This window comes from Babylonia areolata, chromosome 30, assembly GCF_041734735.1.
Source record: "Babylonia areolata isolate BAREFJ2019XMU chromosome 30, ASM4173473v1, whole genome shotgun sequence".
NCBI classification, from domain to species: domain Eukaryota; kingdom Metazoa; phylum Mollusca; class Gastropoda; order Neogastropoda; family Buccinidae; genus Babylonia; species Babylonia areolata.
This window is the reverse complement of record NC_134905.1, coordinates 22,684,722-22,694,721: the sequence shown is the minus strand read 5'-3', so window position 1 is coordinate 22,694,721 and position 10,000 is coordinate 22,684,722. Positions and strand designations below refer to the sequence as shown.

At 43.1% G+C, this 10,000-nt stretch overlaps 1 protein-coding gene across 1 annotated transcript in view; it reads right to left on the bottom strand.

Moving 5' to 3' along the window:
* LOC143275487 (filamin-A-like) overlaps positions 1–10,000 on the bottom strand; it is a 103,557-nt gene that overhangs the window by 84,544 nt on the left and 9,013 nt on the right. The window contains exons 4-5 of the mRNA XM_076579638.1: positions 9,499–9,564; positions 5,593–5,806 (exon numbers count right to left, since the gene is read on the bottom strand). Of these exons, the coding sequence (XP_076435753.1) occupies positions 5,593–5,806; positions 9,499–9,564 (280 nt within the window). The remainder of the gene's footprint in view (positions 1–5,592; positions 5,807–9,498; positions 9,565–10,000) is intronic.

Genomic DNA, 10,000 nt, shown 5'->3' with positions numbered 1-10,000 from the left:
AGATAGACAGACAGATGGAGACAGACAGACAGAGACATACAGATAGACAGACAGTCAGACGGAGACAGACAGATAGATAGACAGACAGACAGAGAGATAGACAGACAGACAGACAGACAGACAGAGAGATAGACAGACAGACAGAGACAGAGACAGACAGACAAAGAGGAAGGAGAAGAGGGAGGGAGGAGATGCAATACATGGTAAGAGTGAGTGTGCACGCACGTTGGGAGAACAAAACACTACAACAAACAACCCTTTATCTTTCTGTCTGCCCATGGGACTGTCTGTCTTCTGGGTACTCTCTTCACATTTTTTTGTTGTTGTTGTTGTTTTGTTTGTTTGTTTTGTTTTTCTTCCAAATTTCACCCACATTTTTACACTCATTTGCCCAGTTTTCCCCCAACCCTCCATTCATCCACATCTCCCACCCCTTCTAACCGATAATACTCAGATGTATTCATAAATACTTTAACAAAAATGTCTTCAATCACCAATATGTGTGACGGGACATTAAACAAAAATTCCTCCTCCTTCTTCACATTTTGCCTGATTCTGTGGTTATACGTCTGCAGCCTGGTCCTCTCTCTCTCTCTCTCTCTCTCTCTCTCTCTCTCTCTCTCACACACACACACACACACACACACACTCTCTCTCACTTTCTCACTCTCTCTTTCTCTCTGTCTCTCACTCTTTCTGTCTCTCTCTCTCTCACTTTCTCTCTCACTCTCTGTCTTTCTGTCTCTCTCTCTCTCTCTGTCTCACTCTCTCACTCTCTCTGTTTCTCACTCTGTGTGTGTGTGTGTGTGTGTGTGTGTGTGTGTGTGTGTGTGTGTGTGTGTGTGTGTGTGTGTGTAAGTTTCAATCTCTCTCTCTCACTTTCTCTCTCACTCTCTGTCTCACTCTCTCTGTCTGTCTGTCTCTCTCTTTCTCTGTTTCTCTCTCTGTCTCACTCAGTCCCCCTGCCTCGCCCTCTTTGTTTGTTCCTCTCTCTGCCCCCCACCCTCTCTCTCTCACACACACTCTCTGTGTCCCCCCCCTTTCTCTGGCCCCCTCTCTCTCTGTCAACCCTCTCTCTCTGCCCCTCTCTGTCTGTCTCTCTGTCCCCCACTCTCTCTCTCTCTGTCCCCCACTCTCTCTCTCTCTCTCTCTGCCCCCCACCCTCTCTCTCTCTCACACACACTCTCTCTGCCCCCACCCCTCTCTCTCTGTCCGTCTCTCTCTGTCTGTCTCTCTCTATCCCCCCTTTCTCTCTGCCACCCGCCACCCCGTCCCCTTTCTCTCTCTCTCTCTCTGTCTCTCTCTGAGTCACTTAACGTGGAATGTCAGAGTGCACGTTTCTCTGATCCTTCCTCTCCATCAATCATCTAACCGTATATAGTTTTTTTTATTATTAAAAATGGCCGGGTTGAAAACATGTCGCAACAACTGGCTCTCGCGCTGTGTGCGTGGCTCTCTGTCTCCTCCCTCTCTCTGTCTCCGTCTCTGTCTCTCTTTCTGTGGAACACACTCACACACATACACATACGCACACGCATATACACGCGCTAGAGCGCGCGCGCGCGCACACACACACACACACACACACACACACACACACACATACACATGTGCGCAATCACACAAGTACGGGCGCGCGAGCACGACCCCCCACCCCCACACCCACCCCCCAACCCCCGCAACACACCCCCATCACCCCCCCACACCCACACACGCACAAAAATTCCAACGCATACGCACACACATATACCAGCCATCTACCCAAAAAGTAAACATGGAAAGACATCCACAATGGGTGACAGAAAGCCAGTGAGAGGGAGAGAGAGACAGAGAGAGAGAGAGAGGGGGGGAGAGAGAGACAGAGAGAGGGAGAGAGAGACAGAAAGAGACAGAGAGAGAGAGACAGAGAGAGAGAAATAGATTCAGATGAGAAAGACAGAGAGAGGGAGAGAGAGTGAAAGTCATAGAGAGAGAGTGAAAGAGAGAGTGTGTGAGAGAGAGAGAGTGAGAGAGAGTGAGATTATGAGAGAGAGTGAGAGAGAGTGAGAGGGAGCGCGCGCGCGCACACACACACACACACACACACACACACACACACACAAACACACACACAGACACACACACAAACACACACACACGCACACGCACACACGCATATACACACACACGCATATTTTTTTTTTTTTTTTTTTTTTTTTTTTTTTTTTTTTTTTTTTACCCGGACTTTCTTGGGTCGACCACCGTTTTATTTTGTATATAAATCACACAATGCCAAATAAATAAATAGCGTTTATGGAATAAATACGACTTTTCACTCACTGATTTTGGGCTTGTTACAATAATATTGAAGGAAAATGTACAAGTCATACAATTAAGTGTACAAAACTTATCTGTTTTTTTTTTTTTTTTGTTGTTTTGTTTTTTTGTGTTTTTTTTTTTCACCTTCATTCATACACAATTCTAAGTCTGTCTGTTTCTTCATATATGGACAATCACGTTGCAAAACTTTAGTGTTGGAAGATTGTTTGGTTTGTCTGGGGGGTGGGGAGGGGTTGAGGGGGCCGGGGGGGGGGGGGTGTTCATGCTCTGGTGTGCTTTCTGTGTGCATATTTGTCTCTTTCTCACTTCTCATTTGATCATTTGACGTTATTTGTAGATGGAAGTGTTTTTTTCCATGTGAATTCGTCTTGTTTCAAATTCTCGTTCAAAAATAACCTGTAAGGAAAAGATTGATTTGGTCTTTTTATAGATACTGACACACATTTTACCCACTAAAATTATATTATTGATATACGCATAATTTCCTTTTAGATATGGCGAATTTTCAATCCCAAACAGGATATCTGATGCTGACAGTTTCAAGTGGACACTTGTTTCTGTTAGTAGTTTTTGTTCAATATACTTCCAGAAGTTGTGTGTTACTGGGCAATCAAAAAAAAAGTGTTCAATGTAATCTACCAAATCTTTACAATAGGGACATTTATTGTTTTCTGCTACTTTCATTTTGTTTAGAAGGATATTGGTGGGGTAGATGTTGTGTAAAATTTTCCAGTGCAGAACTCTTAATCTAGTTTCTTTTGTTATATCTCTCGCTATAGACCAGGTTGACCCGAGTAAGTGGATACCAAATTTTCTGAGCCAGAAGTAGTATGCGTTGGGAACAGTTTTCTCTTTGTTTATGAGTGTTTTTTTTTTAATCTGTTTTAAATTTGTGTTGTACAGGCTTACATCACATTTCTGTGTTTCATCCTCCTTTTCCCCTCTTTCTATCCATTGAAGCCATGCCTTTGGTATCGAATTTATCAATGCGTTATATTCAAAAACAATGCCTGCTTTGTTTTTACGCACTATATCCTGTATCTCTCTTAAAGACAACACTCTATTTTCCCTGAAATTAATTATGTCCTTTACTTGTTCAAGACCTTTCTCATTCCAAGATTTGAAGAATAATAATTTGTTTTTATACTTTATCAAGGCGTTGTTAAACAGCAATTGGGAGTGAAAGTTGTTACTTTTGATGTCTGAAAGTGATTTTAACGGCCTGTTGTCAAGATACGAACTAACTACATCTTTCCAAAAATCGTTATCTATCATGTTCAAACCTATTAGATCTTTTGATCTACAATTTAAGAGAAACACATTTTCTTTAACAAGTTTATCCATGTGCCATTTAGGGATCACACTCCAGTTTTCCTTGGCTGTCGCCCCAAACAGTTTTCCTGCCCATTGTAGGTGAAAACATTTTTGGAGCTGGATCATGTTTATCATGTTCAGACCACCTTCTTCTACACTCGCTTCCATTACTTTTCTTTTTACTTTCTCGAAAGCTCTCTTGTTACTGTGTTTTTTCTGCCACAGAAACTTGTACAGAATTGAGTTTATTTTATTCAGAACCTCAGCTGGAAGACCAATCGACTGCATAACGTAAATGAACTGACTGACAACACACACGCATACACACACGCACAGATACACGCACACACACATACGCACACACGCACACACACACACACACACACACACACACACACAAACACACAGATACACGAACACACACACACACGCACACACACACGCACACACACACACACACACACACACACACACACACACACAGATATGAACAGATGTTTAACCGAAGAACACACACACACACACAAACAAACAATGAGACAGAGACAGAGAATGTGACAGACAGTAAAACAGTGGGTGGTGGGTGCGGGGGCGGACGGAGGGTTTGGGGGGGGGGGGGGTAGGTGAGTAGGGGATGGGGAGTGTGGGTGCAGGAGGGGGGGGACTGGTGGTGAGGGTGTGAGGTGGGGAGGGGAAGGGGGGAGGGGGCAAGGGAAGGGAATGCTGTCCAGCAAGTTGTGCTACAAAATCCCCTCAGACACAGCAGGCTCCCCCCACACCTATTTTGTTCACACAGTTTTTTTGGTTGTCTGTCTGCCTGTCTTGTGACCTGGTCTTTCTTCGCTTGGCTACTTGCTACATGGCCGGCTGTTAAAAGGGAAAAAGTAAAGGGAGAGAGAGAGAACGAGAGAGACAGACAGACAGACAGATAGATAGATAGACAGACAGAGACACAGAGGGAGACAGAGACAGGGATAGAGAGATGGGGAGAGAGAAAGAGAGATCGGGAGAGAGACAGACAGACAGACAGACAGACAGACAGGCATCTAGATAGATAGACAGAGACACACAGAGAGACAGAAACAGGGAGAAAGAGAGAGTGTGAGACAGACAGACAAAGACACACACACAGAGACAGAGACAGGGAGAGAGAGATGGGGAGAGAGATACAGAGAGAGAGAGGGAGAGACAGACAGACAAATAGACAGACAGACAGAGACACGGAGAGAGAGAGACAGAGACACACAGACAGACAGCGACACACACACACACACACACACACACACACACACACACATAGGGAGAGAGAGATGGAGAGCAAGGGAGAGATATACAGAGAGACAGAGAGACAGACAGATAGGCAGACAGAGACAGAGAGAGAAAGAGAGAGACAGGGAGAGTGAGACGGGTGGGGGAGAGGGGGGAATTAGAGAGAGAGAGAGAGCGAGCTCAGACAGAACACTCAAAACGTTTCGTATTCAGGGATTTCGATTTTACGCATGGCCTATTCTTCCAATCTGTCCGGTAGAGAGAGAGAGACAGAGACAGACAGAGACAGAGACAGACAGAGTGATGGAGAAGGCGACAGAGCAAAAAAAGAGAGAGAAAGAGAGAGGGAGGAACAGAGGGAATATGGAGAGAGAGAGAGCAGAGAGAGAGTGGTGGGGAGGGAGAGACAGACGGACAGAGACAGAGAGAACGAGAGAGACAGACAGACAGACAGAGACACAGACGGACAGAGACAGAAAGGAGAAACACACACACACACACACACACACACACACACACACACACACACACACACACACACACACAGCGACAGCAACAGACACACAGAGAAAGGTAGAGAGAGAGAAGGGGATGCGGGGGGAACACCAAGACAATGTAAAACACAACCCACGGAACACACACACACACACACACACACACACACACACACATCCAAGACCGGCAACTCACGGTAAAATTGCTGATCTCTCGGGACTTGACTCTCTCCTGGATTCTCTCCCTTGTGGCGTTGTATCCGGGTCCTCCCACGCGCGTGAAGTAGGACAGATACAAGATGGCCGACTTCTCGTCCAAGAGAGGGCTGCTGAGATCCTCCGGCAGAAGGACCAGAGGGATGTCAAAATGGTCCCGGGCTAGTTCCATGGCTCGTCGACAGTTGCTGACTCTGGCGAATGTAAAATCAATACAATACATAATTAATAATTAATTAATTAATTAATTAATAATGGAATTGGATTCTCCCGTCTGACCGACGGACGAGTAGGCAGGCAGGCTTATCTGTCGGTGTGTGTCCTCATTATGGGAGAAGAGGCCGATTCTGGATGTGCAGCACTTCCCACAGGTGTTGCAAGGGAAAACATCTCCAGAAGTTGAGCCCTGCTTCCTTCGCTCACGCTCCTCCTTAATGGCCAACGTTCTCTTGTTTTCAAACGTCTTTATGCCACTAGAGCACAGCATCCTCCAGCGAGAGCGGTCAAGGGCATCAGTTTTCCAGGAAGCGATTTCTATGTCACAGGCTTTGAGGTTTGTCTTCAAGGTGTCCTTGAATCGCTTGCAGATCTTCCAAGTTCGCGGTGGCTTTTCTTCAGAGGGCCATACAAGAGCATCTTCAGGATCCTGCTGTCTGTCATGCGGACAACGTGCCCAATACAATACAATACAATACAATACATCTTCATTAATCCGATTGGAAATTACAAGTGCATTCAAAGGCTCGCCACTGGCACCAATCAGTCTCTCAGCCCGAAGTCGAGTCTAACATATATATAAATTATGAATATTGCAAATTTCTAACTTATAAGTGAAAAGACTGAATTAAATATGAAAGTGACAAAAACAGCTTGCTTTATAAGAGAAATTACAACATGTATTTTAAAAGAAAAGTAAGAAGCGCTATTTCCGGTAAAAGAAATTATAACATGTATCTTAAAGAAATACAAAGAAGTTCTATGTCCGAACAAGAGGCAAGATGACAAATAATGGAATGAATGGATAAACAAATGAATGAATAAATGAGTAAGCAAATAAATAAAAAAATAAATTGAATAATTTATAATCGTACATAGAAAGATAGATAGATAGATAGAATGCAAAAAAGAAAAAAAAAAGAAATAATAGATAAATGGATGAATGAATAAATGAATGAATAAATAGATAAATACATTTTTAAAAGATTAATGAAGCAACTGAATGATTTATAAGCGGGGTGCGAGTGATGGCCTAGAGGTAACGCGTCCGCCTAGGAAGCGAGAGAATATGAGCGTGCTGGTTCGAATCACGGCTCTGCCGCCGATATTTTCTCTCCCTCCACAAGACCGTGAGTGGTGGTCTGGACGCTAGTCATTCGGATGAGACGATAAACCGAGGTCCCGTGTGCTAGCATGCACTTAGCGCACGTAAAAAAAACCACGGCAACAAAGGGGTTGTTCCTGGCAAAATTCTGTAGAAAAATCCACTCCGATAGGAAAAACAAGTAAAACCCGCATGCAGGAAAAAAATAATAAATAAATGGTGGCGCTGAAATGTAGCGACGCGCTCTCCCTGGTGAGAGCAGCCCGAATTTCACACAGAGAAATATGTTATGACAAAAAAAAGAGTAATACAATACAATACAATAGAGAGAAAGGGTAAGGTCGGAAATTCAAATAAATGAAGAAAGAAACAGAGAGAAAGAACGAGAAAGAGAAAGAGAGAGGGGGGTTGTGGGGGGGCGGGAAGAAGACAAATGAAGAAATAAATACAAAAGGTATAGAACAAGAAATAAATGTAGTCAGACAGGAATAAACCGATCAATAAAGCAAGAACGAAAGACAGAGAAAGAAGAGGGAAAGGGATGGCACGTTGACCACGGAAGGGAGAAAAGATGAGGGGAAAAAAAATACTGTAAAGGGAAGAACGAAGATGATCCTCCTCCTCCTCATGCTTCTTCTTCTTCTTCTTCTCCTCCTCCTCCTTCTTCTTCGTCTTCTTCTTCTTCTTCTTCTCCTCCTCCTCCTCCTCCTTCTTCTTCTTCTTCTTCCTCCTCCTCCTCCCCCTTCTTCTTCTCCTCCTCCTCCTCTTTCTTCTTCTTCTTCTCCTCCTCCTTCTCCTCCCCTTCTTCTTCTTCTTCTTCTTCTCCTCCTCCTTCTTCTTCTTCTTCTTCTTCTTCTTCTCCTCCTCCTCCTTCTTCTCCCTCCTCCTTCTCCTCCTCCTTTTTCTTCTCTTCCTCCTCCTTCTTCTCCTCCTCCTCCTCCTTCTTCTTCTACACGGAAAAAAAAGAATGGATGACAAAAGGGAGACAAAAGACAAAGATACACTGTGTACATGCCCTCTAAGTCTGAAAGCATGCTAGTGAAAACCGAAACTCGCGGAAAGGTTGTGAAATAACTGTCTGACAGACGAATACAGAAAAGTGATAGACAGACAGACAGACAGACAGGCCTAGATATACACTGACAAACACGACACTTATTTCTTTGAAGGCACTGCAAGAAAAATGGAATAATAATATATGGAAATAAAATACAGATCGTCTTCAGTTTTAGATTGCTACATATTTACGAGAAAATTAATGCTGTTTGCGATGTAATGTGTTCATCCATTCATACACGCTCTTTTTGTGTCGTTAACTCTCTCCATACGAACGGCGAAAGAGACGACGTTAACAGCGTTTCACCCCAATTACCATCATCAAAATATTGCAAGCGGAAGGCTCTTATACTAAAGAGGTGAATGTTGACAAAGAATACCACAATTCTGACGACGGAAGCTAAAGGTTGAGTCATTGAGACACCCACTGGACATCCGAGGGGTCTGTGTAGAGGAGAAGTGAGGACTGGCCGTACTGAGTGAGTTAACCTCTTTCTTTCTTTCTTTCTTGTATCTTTGTCATATTTCGTTTGTTAGTTGTTGTGTTTGTTGTTTTTACAGATGAGAATATTTACACGTCTAGATAGCTAGCAACCAGTGTCTCCCTAATGTTCTTCTGCTGGTTTGATACATTTTTTTTTATTCTTTCTTGTTCATTTCTTCTTCTTCTTCTTCTTCTTCGTCTTTCATTCCCACCCTCAGCCCTCATCCTTCTCTCGAGGGGCTATATGAAGAAAGGAATTCTGTGCTTACTTTGTTATCGTTAGAAATTTAAATAATGATTAATCATTTGATTCATTGATTCGTTCATTTCTCCATTCCCTCCTTCCTTCCTTACTTCGTTTTTCCATTGATTCATTCATTCAGCTTTTCATTCATTCATTCAGTTTTTACGTTCTCCATTCATTCATTTTTCTATTCGTTCATTTACTCATCTATTTATTTCTTCAATCATTGTTTCATTCTTTCATTCACCAATTCATTTCTTAATTCCTCTCTTCATTCATTCTGTTATTTCATTCATTCATTCGTTCAGTCGTTCATTTTCTATTCACTCATTCAGTTTTCATTCATTGGTTGGTTCATTCATTCATTCATTCATTTTCCTTCCTTCCATTCATTCATTCACTCATTCATTATTTTTTCATTCATTAATTATTTCCTTCCTTCATTCATTCATTCGGTTATCAGTTCATTCATTCATTCATTTTCTGTTAATTCATTCAGCTTTCCATTGATTGATTTCTTTCTTTCATATATTCATTCCTTTTCCTTCCTTCCATCCATTCATTAATTTTTCATTCATTCATTATTTCCTTCCTTCCCCCTTTCATTCTGTTATCAGTTCATTCATCCATTCATTCGTTCATTTTCTATTCTTTCATTCAGATTTCCATTGATTGATTCTTTCTTTGTTTCATTTATTTATTCATTTTCCTTCCTTCCATCCATCCCTTCCTTCCTTCCTTCATTCATGTGTTCGTTCACTCATTCACTCCATCCACTTACCTGTCTTCCTTGTCCAGGGACCTCCAGTCTGGAGCGATGCCAGGCTTACAGAACTCCAACAGTGCACTGGAACAATGGAATCAGTTTAGACGGGCGCAATAGCCGAATGGTTAAAGCGTTGGACTTTCAAACTGAGGGCTCCAGGTTCGAATCTCGGTAACGGCACCTGGTGGGTAGGGTAAAGGGTGGAGATTTTTTTTTTTTTTTTATTGTCTGTATAGTATGACGGGCGCAATAGCCGAGTGGTTAAAGCGTTGGACTGTCAATCTGAGGGTCCCGGGTTCGAATCACGGTGACGGCGCCTGGTGGGTAAAGGCTGGAGAATTTTACGATCTCCCAGGTCAACATATGTGCAGACCTGCTAGTGCCTGAGCCCTCTTCGTGTGTATACCGCAAGCAGATCAAATACGCACGTTAAAGATCCTGTAATCCATGTCAGTATTCGGTGGGTTTTGGAAAAAAAAAGAACATATCCAGCATGCACACACCCCGAAAACGGAGT